Source organism: Aotus nancymaae, unplaced genomic scaffold (genome assembly GCF_030222135.1).
Source record: "Aotus nancymaae isolate 86718 unplaced genomic scaffold, 86718_ANA_hifiasm-v0.15.2.pri h1tg000089l, whole genome shotgun sequence".
Classification (NCBI taxonomy): Eukaryota; Metazoa; Chordata; class Mammalia; order Primates; family Aotidae; genus Aotus; species Aotus nancymaae.
This window is the reverse complement of record NW_026988504.1, coordinates 22503787-22526247: the sequence shown is the minus strand read 5'-3', so window position 1 is coordinate 22526247 and position 22461 is coordinate 22503787. Positions and strand designations below refer to the sequence as shown.

Here is a 22461-nt window from a genome sequence, read left to right as displayed (position 1 = left end):
AGGCAGAGGTTGCAGTGAGCTGAGATTGTGCCATTTCACTCCAGGCTGGGAGACACAGTGAGACTGTCTCAAAAAAACAAAAACAAAAACAAACCCAAACAAACAATACTATGTAGTTTCAAATAGCTAGAAAGAGGATACTAAATGTTCCTGCATGAAGAAATGATAAATGTTTGAGGTGATGGATATGGTAATTACCCTGATCTGATCACTATACATTATATGTACTGAAACATTACTAGGTAACCTGTGAATATGTACAATTATTATTTGTCAATTAAAAAAAATTTAAGGTTTATAATTCTTAAATCTTAATTCTTAAATTATAATCTTATATCTATAAAATTTTAAGGATTATAATTATCTGTACAACCCTCTAAGAAAAAATATACTCACCATTCAGCTTGTTTTCTTTGCTCTGCCAGTTCATGGAGCCGCCGAAGGGCTTTTTCCTGTTTTTTCTCATCCTTGCGGGATCTTGAAGAGACATTTCGAGCAAACTCTCTCTGCTTGAGATCTTTTAATCTCTGCGTTAAAAGAAAGAAAGATATAGAGGGTGGATGATTTAGAGTAACTTAGGAATCTGAAAGCAAAGCCTTAGGACATAACCCTCAACCAACAGTTACAGTATTAGTGTAGAATACATTATCATATTCTCTTATGGCAATTGAAAACACAATAGCTGATTACTTTGGGTATAGCACTTACAATATCTGCATTTCTAATTAGGAAAACGTATCATTTGCTTTATTAGGCAAAATAAAATGATCTCAAATGCAACAAGCAAATTTTAGAACACTGGGAGGAAAGAAAAGGGACTATTTAATCACCTGCTCCTCCAGGATGCAAAACTAGACAAACAGAACATGAGATAAATTGCAATACCACAAGCCAAAGAGAACAGAAAGGGGTTAGGCTAGTACAGAAAATTACCCAGGTGTAAGATCTTGAAAAGCAATGTACAGCTTACATGGGGGGTTATTAAAATTAGAACAAATAGAAAGCATACTTTTATTTCACCATAAAAAGGTGGTTTTTTTTTTTTTTTTTTCAGCATGAATAGAGGTTTCCTGTAACTACTGAATACACCCAAGAGAGGTCTTCCAGTGCTAGCATGTTTAGAGCTCACCAGTCTGACCACTTTTATCTGGTCAGCCTGCTGAAAGTAGTATGTGAGGCTTTGCATTCCTTCATGGCCCTGAGAGGAATATCCAGGGGATGAGAAGGGAGAGCAGAGGTAAGTCAAAGATTTTATTACTTCAAATCCAGATAACAGAATGGGTCGTTTATTTTCAGAAGCTACTGTATAATTTTCCTTAAAACAAAACAAACTACAACCAAAAAAGAACAGTGTTATGACACACTGGTGACAGAACCCAGACATATCTATCTGCAATGAAGACACAACTAAAATTATTTTCAAGACATCAGATAACACAAGAAACAAACAAAACAAAACATACACATTAGCCTATGCTTTTACAACAGCATTGGGAAAAGGAATTTGACCCAGTATAAAGTGGACATTGCTTTGTGGAAAGGCATGATGTTTAACAGACAGAGGAATTTTCTTACCTAATATTTATGAAATGTGTTTTGAATCTTTTTAAATTGGAAGAGGGGAAGGGTAGAAAGACACACACAATAAAAGATATACAGCTAAAGACACTAGTAGAAAAACTCACTCTTGTGATCTGGGCTCCCAAATTAGAAGGATTTGCTTTCAATACATCAGCTGAAAATGTCACATCACAAAGAAAAAAAAGTAAAAAATAAAACAAGAGTGGAAGAGAAAAAAAAAAATAAAGCAAGCATTACTACACAAGCTCTCTTAGTGAATCTGTAAACTATTATACTGAACAATCAGGGACAAAGCCATCAACTCTAAAAGGGCTGGGGAGAAGGGAAGCACCTGTACAACATATACATGTGTACATACACACAGACTGACATAGTAATCCCACCTAGAAAAATGAAACTACCTGTATTTCTTCCAGAAAAATGGTTCCAGAACTTTGGAAAAGACCATTGTGGTATAAAAAGCAGTCTTGTTTCCATTAGCCCTTATTTTGGGGAAGCTGAAGCAATGAACAGCTGACAAAACTATTAGTGCCCATAATTAAGATTTTTTTTTTTTTTTTTTGAGACACAGTCTCTCTCTGTCACCCAGGCTGGAGTGCAGTGGCATGATCCTGGCTCATTGCAGCCTCCGCCTCCTAGGTTCAAGCAATTCTCATGTCTCAGCCTCTCAAGTAGCTGGGATTACAGGCGTGCACCCCATGCCTGGCTCATTTTTGTATTTTTAGTAGAGACGGAGTTTCATCATGGTGGCTAGGGTGGTCTCAAACTCCTGGCCTCAACTGATCTACCAGCCTTGGCCTCCCAAAGTGCTGGGATTAAAGGCATGAGCCACCACGGCTAGCCCACAATTAAGATTTTTATACTACCACTTCAAGATAAAGGATCAACTATTTTAAATAAATAAGAATTCCAATTTCCTCCTCCTGAGGTGAATGGGGCAGAAATAAAAGGCTTATCAGGCCTATTATATGATTACCTTTGGCCACAAACCTAGTTTTTTCTTCCCCAAACACGTAACAGGCTCTCTAGCCAAGATTTAGATAGAATGTATCTTCTCGTATCTGCCATTTTCTCCCTCTCTCCTCTCAGCTCAATGCAACCTCCGCCTCCTGGGTCCAAGCGATTCTTCGGTCTCAGCCTCCTGAGTAGCTGAGACTACAGGTCCCCATCACCATGTCTGGCTGATTTTCTGTATTTTTTTTTTTTTTTTGAGACGGAGTTTCACTCATTACCCAGGCTGGAGTGCAATGGCGCGATCTCGGCTCACGGCAACCTTCGCCTCCTGGGTTCAGGCAATTCTCCTGCCTCAGCCTCCTGAGTAACTGGGATTACAGGCACGCGCCACTATGCCCAGCTAATTTTTTGTATTTTTAGTAGAGACAGGGTTTCACCATGTTGACCAGGATGGTCTCGATCTCTTGACCTCGTGATCTACCTGCCTAGGCCTCCCAAAGTGCTGGGATTACAGGCTTGAGCCACAGCGCCTGGCCTGATTTTCTGTATTTTTAGTAGAGATTGGGTTTCATCTTGTTGGCTAGGGTAGTCTTGAATTCCTTACCTCAAGTGATCCACCCACCTTGGCTTCCCAAAGTGCTGGGATTACAGGCATGAGCCACCAAGCCCGGCCTGCCATCTTCTCTCTAGCTACCTGCTAAGACTGGAAAATCTCCCCATGCCATTTCTCCCACTCTTACAAATATTTCATTACTTTTAGGAAGCATTTTTCAAGCTACATGACATTGTCCAAAAGAACAATCATTTTGTCAAAGTATGGAATCTCCAGGCTGAGTTGAGATTAAGCTTTCCATTCAGCAGCCACTCTGTACAACCTTGAAGTTGAAGGAACAGAAACACGTCCACATCATGCTGAAGACATCCTATCTCAAATTCCCACCACAGGAATATGGTTGGAGGTAGAGAAGGAAGAAAATGGGATGATGTAATAAAAGAATCTAAATTGCAGGCTCCCTCTGGGCATATCTGTCCTAATTAATACCCCCATAAGGCTTAGAAAGGCTCCCAACATCACATTTTCATATAGTTAAGTCTGCAGTCCCAAAAGCAGAATTGAGAACCCCGGAATTCTAACCCCTACCTTAAGAGGCAGGACTCAGCAAACCCTCTTAAACTCAATATGTATACTTGAGATTTCTCTCAGATGAGGACATTCTGGTGACTCTGAAGTGCTGGGGCTATTCACATGTGTGATTCCACTACTGATCGGCATGGGAGTTTTGACCTGTTCTGTTTCTGACCTGCACCAGTTCACCTCTCCTTAGGAAACCTGGGTTGGTCCCCTGCTCCTGGAAGTTTGATGTCTACTTAGTGCAAACACCCAGTCAGCATAGCACACTATAGCCCAGAACTCCTGGGCTCAAGTGATCCCCCAGTCTCAGCCTCCCTATAAGTCAGGACTACAGGAATGCGCCACCAGACCTAGCCAAGACGTGGGTTATAAGGTTCATATTTTCCTTTACCTAGAATGAATGCCTAACTCCAAGTGTCTCCTGCCTACTCAAGGTCAAACTAAATTCTCACAAAGTCTCTACTGATCCTTCAAAAGAGGGAACTGTTCTTTCTGAACTGTACTTAGTGGTGCTTTGTCATATCACTCACCTAGCAGCTATCCTATTTTGTTCTCTGACCAGTTATTCTTGTCTTTTAGAAAGGCAGTATGTGTAGAGCTTCAGAGTCAGAAAGTCTGGGTTCAAATCCATTAATTACTAGCCAATCCACTTATTACTAGGTGATTTCACCTGAGTTCCAGTCCCTCATTAAAAAACAGAGCTATCCACCTACAGATTTATAAGATTAAATGTCAGAATAAATGTAAAGCATTAAATAAGTCACAACTGTTCAATACTGCCTTTCCTCTGTATGGGGCAGGGACTACAGCTTATTTTTATAATCAACCCTGCAGTGCATGAAACAGTACTAAGTCTAGAGAGGGCATATGATAAATGTCCAGTGAATAATTCAGTTCAAACATTAGCCCATTTTCCCCCAAATACATTTTTCTACCATTTGTAGGAAGGGTTGATATAAAGTATTCTTATATTTCTATTAGGGACATATTAAGGTTATATAGTACGGTCCACTTAGCTACTACTGCAGGTATCCCTTATTTTTAGAGAGAATTAGGCTAAATAACAAAAGATACTGGCCAGAAACTTCTCAGCTTCCTACCTAAAAAGTTAATTTTTATAACGGCAAAAGGCACTAATCAGAGTCAGGTTTTCCAAAGTTGCCTATTTTATTCCAAAAGGCTACGAAGGTCTGGCTCATTTGCCACGGAATGCCCATGTGAAATTCTGTAATTATACCTGTACTTTTCTCTTAAATTCTAAAGAGGAACACAACTAGGTAATTTGTTCAGGTGAGACTAGAGCAACATGCCTGCCCAACAGAGTAAAGACAAGAGTTCACAAAAACATCAAAAATTGCAGATACGTCATCAATCTGTTGTCAAAGTCTGAGCAAATTTCCTATCATACACAAAAATTCAAGTTAGATTCCAAATTGGGGCATTCTCATTTGAACGGATTTAATTATCCATTTAAGCTGACTCAAAAGCTATGAGACTATATCCTTATATCTGAAAATTATACAATATGCTTTCTGAAGAGCTGCTAATAAATTAGCTTATTTTATTGAACTATTAATGCCTAGTAACAAAAACTTAAGCCACATAACACATTTTTAGTTGGGAAATATCTTGATTCAAGAAAAGGAGACTGAACCCCACTGAAAATAAAAATATATGAAGATCCTGTTTTCCTGAAAAATCAACAGCATTTTCCCAAAACCACATACATTTGTAGCACAGTACAGAATGGAAGAAACATTTCCCACAGATCCTTAATCACATGGTGGCTGGGATTTCCATTAAACTGCAGAAGACCAGAAGAAAGGCAATACTTTAACAAATGATCCAGTACTTGAAGTACCCATCCACATTAAATGCTGAAAGATTAAGCCAAAGAAATGAGAATCAGGTAAATCTGAATGTAGATTATAAATGTGCAGAAAAGGTTCACTCCAGCAGCCACTCACTTATCTTTAAATGTAGACTTCAAGAGCAGAAACATTCTGCCTCACAGTGTCTATTAAAACAAGCCAACTATGGCAATTGGGCTTTGTAGAACATCCGTAAAGTGGCTGTCAAGAAATATGGCTTCTTTCCATAGCGAAGAGCAATAGTGTTCCTGCTCAACAGTGACTAAGTTTAATAAGACACATATTGCTGTACAGTGTTCACTAACAACAAAATACAAAGGTTTAATAAAATATTTTCTGTATCTTTTAGTGCTATGCTTTTTTCTTCTATCAAAATAAAATTTGACACTAGGAGTTTATATTTGATGGAGTACACTAAGAATAATTCTGACTACTATCTCAAGTATTTCAAATTGATTATCTAAATTTAAAGAATAAAACCCGTTTTTATCGTGTGAAGGAATTTCAGGCATCAGAAAACAGGCAGAATTTAAGGCAGAGTATTTCCTATTGCCACTAAAGTCCCATGTTCTACATTTACTCAGCTCTGAAGAAACTTGATTTTGTCTCTTTAGGGTCAAAAAATTATCCATGGTTTCTTTCTCTCACCAGATAGCAACTGTGCTCTCCCAACAGGGACTGAGGCTTAGTCTTCCTTTGTAACTATGCAATGCAAACATTGTTGTCTGTGGCACAAAAGAGATGCTCAGTAAGTATTTATCAAACTGGGTTGTGGCTCACACCTGTACTCCCAACATTTTGGGAGGTTGAGGTAGAAGGATTGCTCGAGGACAGGAGTTCAAGACCAGTCTGGGCAACATAGTAAGACTGTCTCTCAAAAAAATTTTTCTTGAATTAGCTGGGCGCAGTGGTGTGTGCTTTGTAGTTCCAGCTATGTGGGAGGCTGTGGTAGGAGGATTGCTTGAGTCCAGGAGTTCAAGGAGTTCAATCACAGTGAGCTATGATTATGCCACTATACTCCAGCCTGGGTGACAGAGCAAGAACCTGTCCTTTTTTTTTTTTGAGACAGTCTCCCTCTGTCACCCAGCCTGAAGTGCAATGGCACAATTTTGGCTCACCACAACCTCTGTCTCCTGAGTTCAAGCGATTCTCATGCCTCAGCCTCCCGAGTAGCTGGGACTACAGGTGTGTGCCACCATGCCTGGCTAATTATTTATATTTTTAGTAGAGACAGGGTTTCATCATGTTGGCCAGGACAGTCTTGAACTCCTGACCTCAGGTGATCTGCCTGCCTTGGCCTCCCAAAGTGCTGGGATTACAGGTATCAGCCACTGAGCCAGGCTGAACCTGTCAAAAAACAACAACAACAAAAAAAACAAACCCACAAGAATGTGTTGTATCTTGACCACTATTTCTGGCTAAGGATAATCTGGCCTTCTTCAAATCTCAACCACTCCTTTTCCTCTTATGTCAACGATCCTGTATACCAAAACCACAGCCTCTGTGGAAATCCCCACTGTTTTTTTTTTTAATAAAAAAAATGCAAACAAAACATTAACAAAACTTTAACGTGGGTCTCCTCTCTCCTTCCTAACTGAAGCAATCATGCTGTAGTTGTTGTTTGCCTAGGTAAGCCTAATTCATGTCTCAGAGTTTGATGTTTATGGATAAGATCACTCAAGATATCACCAGGTGGTGGGTGAGAGAAAAGACCAGGAGGGACTATAGAATGTTTCAGTATTAAACTATGCAGGAAAGGAAGATTATATATGAATGGTTAGGAAAAGCCGAGTTACTGAACATTAGATGCAAATTATTTCTTTTAGCATATGCCTATTAGTGATGAAAATTAATTTTATTCAGTAACAGAGAAAAACAAATATTTGGTAACAGAGAAAACTAGATACTAATGCCAATTACAGATAGTGAAAAAGTGAGAGAAAAAGAAAAAAAATAAAAATTATTTTTATTTTTACTGAGATACAGTATCCCTCTGTCACCTAGGCTGGAGTGCAGTGATTTTGGCTCCCTGCAACCTCCACCTCCCACTTTCAAGCGGTTCTCCTGCCTCAGCCTCCCAAACAGCTGGGATTATAGGTGCCCACCACCTTGCCTACTAATTTTTTGTGTTGGGATTACAGGCATGAGCCACTGCACCTGGCCCTAATTTTTTTTTTTTCTTGAGACAGAGTCTCACTCTGTTGCCCAGGCTGGCATGCAGTGGTGTGATATTGGCTCACTGTAACCTCTGCTTCCCAGGTTGAAGCGATTCTACTGCCTCAGCCTCTCGTGTAACTGGGACCACAGGCCTGTGCCACCACACCGGGCTAATTTTTTTTTAGATGGAATCTTGCTCTGTCCACCCATGCTGGAGTGCAGTAGTGATCTCAGCTCACTGCAGCCTCCGCCTCCTAGGTTCCAGTAATTTTCTCCTGCCTCAGCCTTCCAGATAGCTGAGATTACAGGCATGTGCCACCACGCCTGGCTAGGCTAATTTTTGTATTTTTAGTAGATATGGGGTTTCACATGTTGGCCAGAATGGTCTCGATCTCTTGACCTTGTGATCTGCCTGCCTAGGCCTCCCAAAGTGCTGGGATTATAGGTGTGAGCCACTGCACCTGATGTATGGTATATTCTTTTTTATTTTTTAATTATTTTTTTTCTTCCAAATTCATGTTGAAATCCTATGGTATATTCTTTAACAGCACCAAATGTGCCTGCTTTAAGGCATTTATATATAATCAACATATACATACACACATGTACATATGTATATGGAGTATATATTTTCACCACCACCACCATGAAAATTTAAACTGGTTAATGAGGTTTTAAAAATGACTTTTGAGATAGAATTCACCCTAAAATTTACCCCCCACCTTTTTAGGAGACAAGGTTTTGCTTTGTCACTGCACTGGAGAGCAGTGGCACAATCATAGCTCACTGCAGCCTCGACCTCCCAGGCTCAAGTGATCCTTCCCATCTCAGCTTCTCTTTTTTTTTCTTTAATTTCTTTCTTTTTAATTTTATTTTTTTAATTTAATTTAATTTTTTTTTTAGATGGGGTTTCACCATGTTGGCCAGGCTGGTCTCAAACTCCTGACCTCAGGTGATCCACCCACCTTGGCCTCCCAAAGTGCTAGGATTATAGGCTTGAGCCACCCCATCTCAGCTTCTCAAGCTGTTGGGACCACAGATGCACTCCATCATGCCTGGCTAACTTATTTTTATTTTTTGTAGAGATAGTATCTCCATATGTTGCCCAAGATAGTCTCAAACTCCTTGGATCAAGGGATCCTCCTGCCTGGCCTCCCCAAGTGTTGAGATTACAGGTGTGAGCCACTGCTTCTGGCCCAAATTCACACATTTGAAGTGTCAAATTTAGTGGGTATTAGTATATTCTTAGAATTGTGCATGTATCACCACTATCTAATTTTAGAACATTTTCATTACTCCCAAAAGAAACTTCATACCCATAAGCAGTTACTCCCCATTTCCCCTCTGTCTAGCCCCAGGAAATTACAAATCTGCTTTTTGTCTCTATGTATTTGTTTATTCTAGACTTTTTATATAAATGAAATCATACAATATGGGGTCTTTTACAATCAGCTTCTTTCACTTAGCATACAATTTTCAAGATTCATGCATGTTGTATATATTAAGTCCTTCCTTTTTATTGCTTAATAATATTCCATTGTACAGATGTATCACATTTTATCCATTTACCAGTTGATGGATATTGGGGTTATTTCCCTTTTTGGCTATTATAAACATTTTTATGCAAGTTTTTGTGTGGACATATGTTTACATTTCCCTTGGGTATATACTAGTAATATGGTAACTTTGTATTTAATGTTTTGAGGAAGTATCAAAAACTTTTCCAGAAGTGCTGTATCATTTCACTATCTCATTAGTAATGTAAGAGGGCTCCAATTTCTTAATATCTTTTCCAATACTTCGTTAGTGTATCATTTTTGTTTTAGCCATCCTAGGGGGTATGAAATGGTATATACAATATTGCAGTTTTGTAGATAATGAGTTTTATGTATACAGGTTAAGTATCCCTTATATTAAATACTTAGAACCAGAAGTATTTTAGATCTTGGGTTTTTTTAGATTTTAAAATATCTACATTGTATATTTACTGCTTGAGCATCCCACATCTGAAAACCCAAAATGCTCCAATAAGCATTTCCTTTGAGTGTCATGTTGGCACTCACAAACTTTTGAATTTTGGAGCATTTTGGATTTTAATTTTTTGAATTTAGGATGCTCAATCTGCATTTACATAGCACTCCAGAACATATCTGGGGACAAAGATTTGCCCCATAAGTAAAATTTAAAGGTGCATAAGTCATTAGAGCTGTTTGGTCCAAAGAAAACGGAACAGCAACAACCCAGTTCAGAGCTCTCTTTACAGTGCTGTCACTAAATAACTCATTATTACTTAGGTTGTTTTAATCTTTCAGACTACAATAGAACAAAGAGTCTAATCCCAGAATCTCTACCATAGTGTATCACTGTGATGAATTAAGTGTAAGAGGCAGAAAGGTTGAAACTGTAGAACAAAAGTAAGGCAGAATCATTTTTAGTTCACTGGGATTGTATGCCAAAATGAAGAACAGTTAGAAATACACAACAAGAGAATGCCTGGTTTACCTGGCAACATTAGGTTCTGAAGAGTCTGTTTGAAGTCACTCCTACTCACAAAAGCAGACAGCTCCCCTAAGCAGAGGGTATTTTTTTCAAGATTTTTTTTTTTTTTTTCAGATGGAGTCTCACTTTGTCACCCAGACTGGAGCAGTGGCATGATCTCTGCTCATTGCAACCTCTGCGTCCCAGGTTCAAGCAATTCTCCTACCTCAGCCTCCCAAGTAGCTGGGATTACACGTGTGTGCCACTACACCCAGCTAATTTTTTTTGTATTTTTAGTAGAGAAGAGGTTTCACTATGTTGGCCAGGCTGGTCTCGAACTCCTGACCTCAGGTGATCCACCTGCCTCAGCATCCCGAAGTGCTGGGATTACAGGCGTGAGCCACAATGCCTGGCCTTCAACAGATTTATTTCAAGGTTACCTATGTTGCGATTGCTAGGTCTAAAACGTTTACTTCCAACATAAGCAGAGGGGGTGAGTATATAAGACTTAAGAAACATGCTAAATTTTTGGAAGACTAGCCAAATGATGTCGATTTTCTTATTAAGCAAAACAGACCCCAAGAAAATGGTATAAAGAACCACTGAACCCAACATTTTCACCCTGCTGCTATAAGTTATTAAAATAAAACTACAACATGTTCAAGTGCTGAGAAGCATTCCTTTCTTCAAACCTGTGTTGTTTCTTAAAGCGTAATCTCTTAAGAGAGCTATGCTAAGTCGACATTTATAAAGCCTTGACATTCATGGTACTTTATAATTTCCCAAATGGATTTCACATCTTTGCCAATAATCACTTTTTGTTTTCTCTTTCTTTTCTTTTTTTTTGAGAAGAAGTTTCACTCTTGTTGCTCAGGATGGAGTGCAGTGGCGTAATCTCAGCTCACTACAACCTCTGCCTCCCAGGTTCAAGTGATTCTCCTGCCTCAGCCTCCTGAGTAGCTGGGATTACAGGCATGTGCCACCACACACGGTTAATTTTGTATTTTTAGTAGAGATGGGCTTTCTCCATGTTGGTCAGGCTGGTCTCGAACTCCTAACCTCGTGATCCACCTGCCTTGGCCTCCTGAAGTGCTGGGATTACAGGTGTAAGTCACTGTACCCGGCCCACTTTTTGATTTTCTAAGGATAAAACATTCTGTAAACATCCAAAATATAGAGTACCTAGGGAGTATCTTCATGGGTATCTGATCTGGATGATTTCACTCCTTAGAAGTGTCATTCTTTTTATGTTAGCCCTAGAATTATCTTTTCTCACTTTCCTTTTTTATATACTTCTATGTTTTTTCCCCACTGACTAACAACACTGCACTGAAAAAGGGACCCAGTATGATTTCTTCAAATATGTATTGGCTTGGGAGAGGTCTAACTGATTTCATGTTCTTACTGTCCTGATGCCGTATGTATCAAGCTTACAGAGGGAGGATCACATGCTGTAAAATATCTTGACAGGCAAAAATTTAATCAGTAAACAGTGAAAAACTCAAGTGGAAAGTGGCCACACCAAACTTCAATTAAGTCTTTGTGAAGTCTAAAAATGATCATTCCTTTCATTGCCAAGGAAATTCTCAGAGAATACTTCAATTTAGAACATGTTTCATTTTTGAATAATGAGAAATAATCTAAAATTTCTGTTCCTTGGTAATATATGTTATCGGGTAATGAAACAGTCAACTAAGAGTAAGTAATCCTGTCAAAAAGGAGTTGCAAACAGTTTAGGCAATGTTAACTAAATCATGTATTAACAGAGTCTATTCTGTACAAATCAGAATAGTCACTGGTGGCTGCTAGAGCCTTCACTGTTTTAGTTTAGCTACTTAAAGCTCAGGGAACTACTGCTTTTGTTCACAACTGAATCAGACCTTGGAATTAAATAAGAGTTCAGTTCTTTTAGAAAATGTAAAAAGTATAGAAGTTTTCATATGAAGGTATTTTAGCAGAAAGAAGAGGAAGGTTAAAAGTATCTTCCTCTGACTGAGATACTGATTCTTTCTACAGTTAAAGGATTTTTTTTTCTTTTTTTTTTGAGACAGGGCCTTGCTCAATATATTGCCCAGGCTTGAGTGCAGTGGCATGATCTTGGCTCACTGCAATGTCCACCTCCTGGGCTCAAGTGATCCTCCTACCTCAGCCCCTCCAGTACCTGGGACCACAAGCAACTGCCACCACATCCAGCTAATTTTGGGGGGGATTTTCTGTAGAGACTGAGTTTTGCCATGTTGCCCAGGCTGGTCTCAATATCCTGGGCTCAAGCGGTCTGTCTGCCTCAGTATCCTAAAGTCCTGGGATTACAGGTATGAGCCACCGCATTGGCCTAAACAATTTCTGAAGATGCTTTACAGTACCAGATTTTGATAATCTGGGTCAGACTACCAGAGACTGAAATTGCAAGGAAGTTGATCCCAACACTATTAGCAAGGAGGCAGCTTTTCAATGTGCCAGTTTCCCATCATCAGTCAGAGCCCATGGGAACTTGTGTGGGAAGAAGGGGAAAAACATAGGCCTGACTCACAAATTCAAATGTTTAGAGGAGTTCACCAGGTAACATAATGAGTCCACAGATTGGTGTAAGAGAAAAGATGAAGTGGAGATCACAGCTTAGTTGGAGAGTGAGCAAATAGACAGCAACCGTTCAGCTTTAGTCCACTGTTACGTTGAAATGTAGGCACAAAGTTGTCAGACAATTTTAATTTTTCAAGATAAACCAAAGTCTAAATTTTGTAAAATCCAATTTTTAAAATTTGGGAATCAACTGAAATTAAAAAGGGAAAAACTAGTAACATGGAGGCTAGATAAAATATATCTGTGAGATAACTGGTAACCTCTAGCTTACGTACTAGAAAGACCTTTAGTGGCACAAACAAGAGGGTAAGATTAGAAGAAAAATCCTGAGTAGGTAACAAAGTACAAAGGAAGCAGCCAGAGAGTGAGAGAGAGAGAGAGAGAGCGCAAGAGAGAGAGCAAGAGAGAGACAGGAGAGAGGAGAGGGAGGGAGGGAGGAAAGGAGGGGAAAAGGAAAGGAAGAAAGAAAAAGGAGAAGGAAGGAAAGAAGGAAGGGAGAAAGGGAAGGAAGATTACTAAGGTGCTGCTATTAATTTACTTTTGGGGAAGAGAATGTTCTTTGGAGTCTGAATTTTAGGCCCCTTGAAATGCTAAAGAAAATTATTTCCACTGTCACATCCATTAGCAGACAAATTTTAAAAAAGATATATAAAATAATTAAGGAGGCAAGGAGGTAGGAATAGAAAAATCTTTAGTTTCAAATTTGTCTGTAACTTATACTAAGCCAACAAAGGTAGGAGATGATCAGTGCTAATGTCTACTGAGCAGTCAGGTGTATCAAAATTAACTCATTTAAAAAGGAATCATCTTTGAGTTTCTTCAGAAATAGAAAGACCTACTCTCGGAGATTTCAAAATGTATTAACATTGATCACTTGAAAACTAGGGTTAAACTACTGAAAAAAGCCAAAATATCTAATCAGCTTCTCTGAAGATTAAGCTGGGTCTTAATATTTTGTGTTAATGACTCTTCATAAAATATTGGAAAATATGAGAAAAATGAGTGAATAGGGAGAGGCATGTAACACCCCCACATCCTGTCAGGAAAAAAAAAACCTCAACCTGGAATAAAAGTGACCATAGAGCTCTTTTTTGAGAGATTATTTGTGCTTATTAAAGGTAAGGGTATGTTTAGGATCCTGCCTCTACTATAGTTTACCACTAACATAATACATTATTTCCCTGAAAAACCTTAATGGTGAAAATCTGATAGAAGATGGAAACTAGGAACTGCTAATACAGGGTTGAAAGTACTTACCTATTATCTGAGATTCATAATAATCCTGTGTGCCTTCCTGGAAGACAAGACAGGGTGTCTTTATGATTTTAGACCATGAATTTGGAAAAATGGTAGGTCCGTTTGTATGGTAAGTTCATGTCCATCAAAGAGGAATGAAAAATATATCCTTCTTCCTGTTAGGGGCTATTTAGCTGTGTTGTACCAAGGTCAATTAAAGATTCCTTAGAAATTATTTTTCTAAACTGGGTGCGGTGGCTCACGCCTATAATCCTAGCACTTTGGGAGGCCGAGGCAGGTGGATCATGAGGTCAAGAGATCGAGACCATCCTGGTCAACAAAGTGAAACCCCATCTCTACTAAAAATACAAAAATTAGCTGGGCATGGTGGCGCGTGCCTGTAGTCCCAGCTACTCGGGAGGCTGAGGCAGGAGAATTGCTTGAACCCAGGAGGCGGAGGTTGCGGTGAGCCGAGATCGTGCCATTGCACTCCAGCCTGGGTAACAAGAGCGAAACTCCGTCTCAAAAAAAAAATATATATATATATTTTTTTCTTTTCCTAGACAGGGTCTTGCTCTGTCACCCAGACAAGGGCACAGTGAGTGGTATGATCACAGCTCACTGCAGCCTCAAACTCCTGGGTTTAAGCAATCCTCCTGCCTCAGCCTCACAGTAGCTGAGACACTACACTGTGCGTGTCACCACACCAGAGTATTTAATTTTTTTTTTTTTTTTAAGAGAGACAAGAGTCTTGCTCTGTCACCCAGGCTCGGGGGCAGTGACACAATTATAGCTCACTGCAGCCTTGAACTCCTGGCCTCAAGAGATCTTCCTGCCTCAGCCTCCTAAGTAGCTGGGATTACAGGCATGAGCCACTGAACCCAGCGGGTTCCTCAGAAATTCCAAGTTCAGGGAAGAGATGAACTATGAAAAATTTAGTGCTGTGCTTCTTTTGTTTATATATTTATAACATTCTGTTCTGAGATTTTACTGTTTATATTAAAGCAGCAGTATGAAGAAAGGTGAAAAAGCCTACCTTTCGAGCAAATGAAGAACATTCCACCAAAAAACAAGCTTGTACTACATGTTTTTTTTTTTTTTTAATACGTAAGATGAGCTTTGGTTAAGATGAATAAATAAACTCACATGCATTCATTAATCATACCAGCTAAAGATTTTTCTCAGACCAGAGATCACAGATATATACTCTTTATTAGTGAATAGGCAGTCCATGAGTTCTCCATGGGTAATCTTAATTTTGTATTTTTATTTTAATGATACTCTAAAAAAGAATAAGTGAATATTCTGGATCATCTAGATGAGCACTTTATAAATGTTTACAACATAACAGATGACGTAAAATGATAATAATTTGTTTGTACTAAGAAAGGCCAAATGACACAATATCATATATACATATATGAAAGTTTTTTGTTAATTCTGATAGAACAGGGTTTTCAGCCTCAGCAATATTAACTGCCATTTTGCCTCTTTGTTTCAAGGGGCTTTCCTGTGCATTGCAGGATGTTACCAGCATCCTTGGCCTCTACCTACTAGATATCAGTAGTATCATATCACACCCTTAGTTGGGACAACCAAAAATGTCCAGAGACACTGCCAAGTGCCTCCTGGGTAACAAAATCTCCCTAGATTGAGAATGACTGCAATATAGAAAAGTGGGAAGAACTGAGGTAACACAAGGTGTGTAGGAGAATAAATATGTCAAATTCAAATGAACCAAAGATGTAACAATTTCTACTACATTCAGGTTGAAGACAATGTCACTAAAACATTATCATAGATCACATTAATGTTGTCAATGTCAATTTTATTAAATTGTAAATCTGTTTTGCTTTGATATAATTTTTTCCCTTAAAAGGCAAGTCTATACGTTATTCAAGTTTGAATTATACTTTTTCCTGGTTTATGTTTTCTTTTTTTTTTGAGATGGAGTCTTGTTCTGTCACTCAGGCTGGAGTGCAGTGGTGCCATCTTGGCTCACTGCAACCTCCACCTCCTGAGCTGAAACAATTCTCTGGCCTAGAGTAGCTGGGATTACAGAAACATGTCACCACGCTTGGCTACGTTTTTTCTTATTTTTAGTAGAGATGGGTTTCACCATGTTGGACAGGCTGGTCTTGAACTCCTGACCTCAAGTGATCTGCCGGCCTTGGCCTTCCAAAGTGTTGGGATTACAGGCGTAAACCACCACGCCCAGTCTTTTTTCTAGTTAAAACTTGACTCAGAAGTCATCCATCAACTACTGTGTAATCTTTCCTTTTTTTTTTTTTTTTTTTAGGCAGGATCTCGCTCTGTCGCCCAGGCTGGAATGCCATGGCATAATCTTGCCTCACTGCAACCTCCACCTCCCAGGTTCAAGCGATTCTCATGCCTCAACCCCCCAAATAGCTGGGATTACAGGCATGTGCCATCATGCCTGGCTAATTTTTGTAGTTTTAGTAGAGACAAGGTTTCATCGTGTTGGCCAGGATGGTCTCGAACTGACCTCAGTTCGAGATAACTGATAAAAAATTATATCAAAGCAAAACAGTGATCCTGTAGGCTTCGGCCTCCCTAAGTGCTGGGATTATAGGCGTGAGCCACCGTGCCTGGCTAACCTTTCTAAATATCCTTTTTCTGCCTAAGGTCTCTTCTGTTAATATATCACAGATATTTCTTAATTGAAAAAATTCTCAAGAGCCCGAAAACTTGGGTATATACTTACATACTAAATGTCTGTTGTTAATTAAATAAAAATAAGTAACCTGAGAGAGTTTTTTGTTTTGTTTTGTTTTTTTGAGACAAGGTCTTGCTCTGTTGCCTGGTGTGAAGTGCAGTGGCATGATCATGGCTCACTGCAACCTCAAACTCCTGGGCTCAAGTGATTCTCCCACCTCAGCCTTTGGAGTAGCTGGGGTCACACACATGTGCCACCACACCCAGCTAATTACATTTTATGCAGAGACTGAGGGAGGGGGCGGGCCTTGCTACATTGCTTAGGGTGGTCTTGAACTCCTGGGCTCAAGTGATCCCCCTGCCCTGGCCTTGCAAAGTGGTTCGATTACAGGCGTGAGCCACTGTGCCTGGCCTGAAAAATTTAAATTATAAATACACTGAAAAACTGGAAAAGGTCCTGGATAGGAAGTACTCGCTGTTGCATTTTTCTTTCCTGAAAAACAAGTATTTGAAAGAGGAAAAAAGTAACTGTCAATACAGCTTGTGTATGTATACACACACACACACGCGCGCGCACGTGTGCACGTGCTCTCTAAATTTCTCTTCTCTGAATCAAGCAAAGCTGACAATATATTAAAAGAATGTCCAAAGGTATATAGTAAGTTGAAAAGCTGTCTTGAATACAAGTCCATCAGTGGAAGAATCTTAAATTGGTTAGTTGTAGTTAAATGTGGGAGACTGTCCCCAAAAGAGTATATCACAACCAACTTACAATTTCTCCCCATTCTAGTAAGAGTAAAACTTGGTCAAAGATTGCCTTTTACCTGTGAATGAGGTATGGTTGGCTGGAAGATGAAGGTTAAAAAAATCTTAGTTCAACAAGTCTAGCTTAAGAGATATCATTCCAATGCTCATAAATTTACAAGTTTAACAAATACGACTATTGTACCCCCCAAAGACCTATTAAGTTATGCTAAAGTCACCCAAGATCAAATAGCTTGAAATTCTTTAATAAGCCAGAACTCTCCTATAGGTTGTAACAATTTATTTTCCCCTTCTAATCTCCCAGGGAGATTATTGCCATCTCCTATATATCAGTAACTAGTTAGGTACAATTTTCTTTTCTAAAATGATGGGGTGGCAGCCAGGGGGTGAAGGCAAAGACTGCAAAGAAAGCGTAATTCATTTATCAACTCTTCAACATGCAGCATCAGAGTTTTTTGTTAAAGTTAAGATAGCATCTAATTTTATTTTCCTTCTCAAGATTTATCTAACTTCCAAGGTATACTGAATAACAAAATGACTTAAAAATAGAAAACAGTAGCCAAGGCCGGGCGCGGTGGCTCAAGCCTGTAATCCCAGCACTTTGGGAGGCCGAGGCGGGTGGATCACGAGGTCAAGAGATCGAGACCATCCTGGTCAACATGGTGAAACCCCGTCTCTACTAATACAAAAAATTAGCTGGGCACGGTGGCGCGTGCCTGTAATCCCAGCTACTCAGGAGGCTGAGGCAGGAGAATTGTCTGAACCCAGGAGGCGGAGATTGCGGTGAGCCGAGATCGCGCCATTGCGCTCCAGCCTGGGTATCAAGAGCGAAACTCCGTCTCAAAAAAAAAAAAAAAAAAAAGAAAACAGTAGCCAATAAAGCATGAACTCTTATGTAGGGAAGTTCAAAAAAACACAGTCTGCTGAATAACTCTTAAAAGTTTAACATGTTAAGAGCAGAAATGGAAACAAAGCTCCCAGTGACCCTCAGCTGAATTATAAAATTAAATAAAAACTTAGAAATCAATCAAAGGTAAAAACATTATATAAGATTTATGAAACACAATTCGTCAAATAATAGTGTATATGTGGGGGTGGTGGGCTGGAGGGGGTGTCTATGTCAGGATTTCTGCTACTAAAAAAATGAAGTGTGTCAGATGACTGCAGATAAAGACTGGGAGATACAAGAAATCAGACACCAAGTTTTGGGGGTATACTCATAAAATTCAATCGTTGTAACAATATATAAGGTACCGTCTTCTCTGTTAGCAAGTAACTATAACTCACCTGCTTGTGTGCATGATCATAGGAGTTGATATGGTTATCAAATTCCTGATGTTTCTGATACTGCTTATCACAGAGTTCACAGTAAAAGTTGGCTCTGAGGTCTTCTAAGGCTTTGGCAATTGCCTTCTCTTTGTCAACATAATCCTGCAAGAATCACAAAATATAAAGAAACAAAAAAATGAACTTGGTAAAACTTTAAGTGAACATTATAATATTCCAAAACCCAAAAAAATCTGAAATCTGAAATACCTTTGGTCTCCACCAGTTTGGATAAGGGATACTCAACCTGTATTAATATCCTAGTTTTTAGACACTAAGGCAAAAAGCATTACCTAGTCTGTAGCCAATGATGGAGTTAAATATTCTATGGTCATTCTCCATATAAGCTGCACTGGTTGGAAAGCCAATCCACAGATACGTGTTATCTGCTGGTCTTAGTGAGATTTAAAACTGTGGGATTCTTACATGTGAGAGGAGAGTGGAGAAAAACAACAACAACAACAACAACAAACTGTGGGACTAACTCAAAGGCAGTCCAATTTGCCTCAGCAGTTCCACCTAAAAACTAGACATCAAAAGATACCTCAAGTGAAACACGTTCTGTTTTTGGGGCAGGAAAAATAAAAAGAAAAAAGAAAAAAAAGATACCTTAAAAAGAAAAAATGAGAAAAAATTGAAAAGATACTCAAAGCAAGTTGAGTATATTCATTTGCTAATGTTGCACAGAAGGATGAGAAAGGGAGAGGAATGCTAGGTGACTACTTGCTAGACTTTTAGAGCATGGTAGATACATTACTTTCATAATGAGCAACTCCTTCTAGCAGACTGATCTAAGAAAAATAAGTGTTATCTTGAAGACTAGATCTACAGGACTATATCTATAGTTTCAAAGCAGCTCTATCATCTCCCAAAGGAACTACTTAATCAGTAAGCAAGAACAGGTTGTATTTTCTGGAGTGGCAGCACTGAACTAATTTGGATAGACTTACTAAAACTGAAAAGTGAATACGTATAGCATATTGCTATTTTTGCCCTATCTAATCCTTCACAATAATTTTCTCTGAGAGTCCTGGACAGTTTCATGTTGTTTGGCTATTAAACAACTTATGGCTTTTTTTTTTTTTTTTTTTTTTGGAGACAGGGTCTCTCTCTGTTGCTCAGACTGGAATGCAGTACAGATCATGGCTCACTGCAGCCTTCACCTCCTGGGCTCAAGCAATCTTTCCATTTCAGCCTCCCAAGTAGCGGGGACTATAGGCATGTATCAGCAAACATAGCTAACTTTTGTATTTTTTGGGAGATGAGGTCTCACTATGTTGCCAAAGCTGGTGATGAACTCCTGGGCTCAAGTGATCCTCCCACCTTGGCCTCCCAAAGTACTGACATTACGGGTGTCCGCCCCCACACGTGGCTGCAAGTTTACTTTAAACAACAGAACTAGAGTTCCTAGTATGAATGTAGCAGTATAGGAAAATAGCTTTGATTTTCTTTTTGAGTATCATATAAAAACAAAATTGTGAATAAAAAAAAAACCCACCAACTGCATTTTCAGAAGAACTGGGCAACAGATATAATCTGGAGAATGAATAAAACACAGAAAGAAAGTTAAGCTCTTTATAGAACCCAAATGAGGGAAATGTAGCAGAAGCCACACAAAGCAAAACTAAGCAGTATCAAAAAAGCCAAAAGTGGCAATTTCAGAAAATGGCAAAACATATATCCTATACATAAAAGGGTCTTCTGAAGTAATATACCTGTATCTCTTGCACTCATCAAGAACTTCTGAGATCTGGGAAGAGCAAAGGGATGAGCTTGGGTTGAGGGCAATGAGGAAACATTTGCAGTTCAAAGAATGCACACAGACAAAAGCAAAAAGTTCTGCTCAATTGTGGCAGATCTAAGAAAAGGCTGGGACTGGGTGCCGTGGCTCACGCTTGTATCTCAGCACTTTGGGAAGCCAAGGCAGGCAGATGGCTTGAACTCAAGAGTTCAAGACCAGCCTGGGCAACACAGTGAAACCCTGTCTCTACCAAAAATACAAAAAATTAGCCAGGTATGGTGTCATGTGCCTTTGGTCCCAGCTACTTGGGAGGCTGAAGTGGGAGTATCACTTGAGCTGGGGAGGTGGAGGTTGCAGTCAGCTGAGATCATGCCGCTGCACTCCAGCCTGGGTGACAGAGTGAAACCTTGTCTCAGAAAAAAATGAAAGGCCGAGCATGGTGATTCATGCCTGTAATTCCAGCACTTTGGGAGGCTGAGCCAGGTGGAAGGTCAAGAGATCGAGACCATCCTGGCCAACATAGTGAAACTCTGACTCTACTAAAAATAGAAAAATTAGCTGGGTATGGTGGCAGGCACCTGTAGTCCCAGCTACTCAGGAGGCTGAGGCAGGAGAACTGCTTGAACCTGGGAGGCAGAGGTTGCAGTGAGCCAAGATCGCTCCACTGCATTCCAGCCTGCCAACAGAGAGAGACTCCATCTCAAATAAAAAAGAAAGGGCACAACACAGTGTACCAATGAATATGGTCCCAGAACAGTCAGTAACAATCAATAGTGTAGTAAAGTTACTGAATCTTGAAGACGGACTCCTTTCAGCAGCTAGGCAAAAACCATCAAGGAGGAGAAGATCAGGCCAGCCTTTGATCTCTTCAGCAACACACAAACACTCAAACTCACACACTCTCTCAATTCCAGAAGACAATGGTACAATAAATACTACAAAATATCTATGGAAAGTATTAACTGAGGCTCTTATATGTATCTTTCAAATATAAGGGATATACACATGTATATATAGAGTTATATGTGTACATATATACACACATACACATATGTTGATATATATTTGTAATTGCCTAAATTAATACTACTATTCATATTTTTTTGGGATAGGGTCTTGCTTTGTTGGCCAGGCTGGAGTGCAGTGGCACAATTACAGCTCACTGCAGCTTCGACCTCCTGAGTTCAATTAATTCTCCTACCTCAGCCTTCTGAGTTGGTAGAACTATATGGGCATGCCGCCATGCCTGGCTAATTTTTGTATTTTTCGTAGAGACAGGATTTCATCATAGTCTCCAGGCTGGATTGGAATGATTTTTATAGGCTTAAGGTTATATAAAATACATACATACTATATATATATATAAATAATTCAAGAAATACTGTTTGCACAACCCCCTTTTAAATAAGTTAATAGGGTACAAACTTCAGAAGGACTGGCAGACTGCTTCAAACCTATTTACTCCTATAACTGAGGTTAAAAGAAATAGGGCTACTATAGTATATACATATATACATATAACTAACACATACATATAACTGTGTATGTTATATGCTCTCAGAAAATAGAAATGATCCAAATAATAAAAAAACTGGGTGGGCAGGCAGAAGCAAATAGGAATTTGAGTTTGTTTACTGCTGCAAACTAAACAGAAGTAAAAAAAGAAAAAAATCTTTACAATGAAAATCAAGGCTGGGTGCCATGGCTTAAGCCTGTAATCCTAGCACTTTGGGAGGCTGAGGCGGGCAGAATGCCTGAGCTCAGGAGTTTGAGACCAGCCTGGGCAACACGCCATCTCTATAAAAATACAAAAAAAAAAAAAAAAAAAAATCTGGGTGTAGTGTCATGTGCCTGTAATCTCAGCTACTCGGGAGGCTGAGGTACAATAATTGCTTGAACTCAGAAGGCGAAAGCTATAGTGAGCTGAGATCATGCCACTGCATCCCAACCTGGGTGACAGTGAG

The 22461-nt window shown here is 39.4% G+C and overlaps 1 protein-coding gene across 8 annotated transcripts in view; it reads right to left on the bottom strand.

Annotated features, from left to right (window-relative positions):
- The window catches only part of GPATCH8 (G-patch domain containing 8), a 108543-nt gene that overhangs the window by 10071 nt on the left and 76011 nt on the right, over positions 1 to 22461 (bottom strand). For 5 of the 8 annotated variants that reach the window (XM_012444000.2, XM_064369697.1, XM_012444004.2 and 2 more), the window contains 4 exons: positions 18718 to 18861; positions 14011 to 14047; positions 1686 to 1735; positions 397 to 527 (listed from right to left, as the gene is read on the bottom strand). In XM_012444000.2, the coding sequence (XP_012299423.2) occupies positions 397 to 527; positions 1686 to 1735; positions 14011 to 14047; positions 18718 to 18861 (362 nt within the window). The remainder of the gene's footprint in view (positions 1 to 396; positions 528 to 1685; positions 1736 to 14010; positions 14048 to 18717; positions 18862 to 22461) is intronic. The other 3 variants (XM_012444001.2, XM_012444006.2, XM_012444007.2) reach the window with 1 other exon arrangement.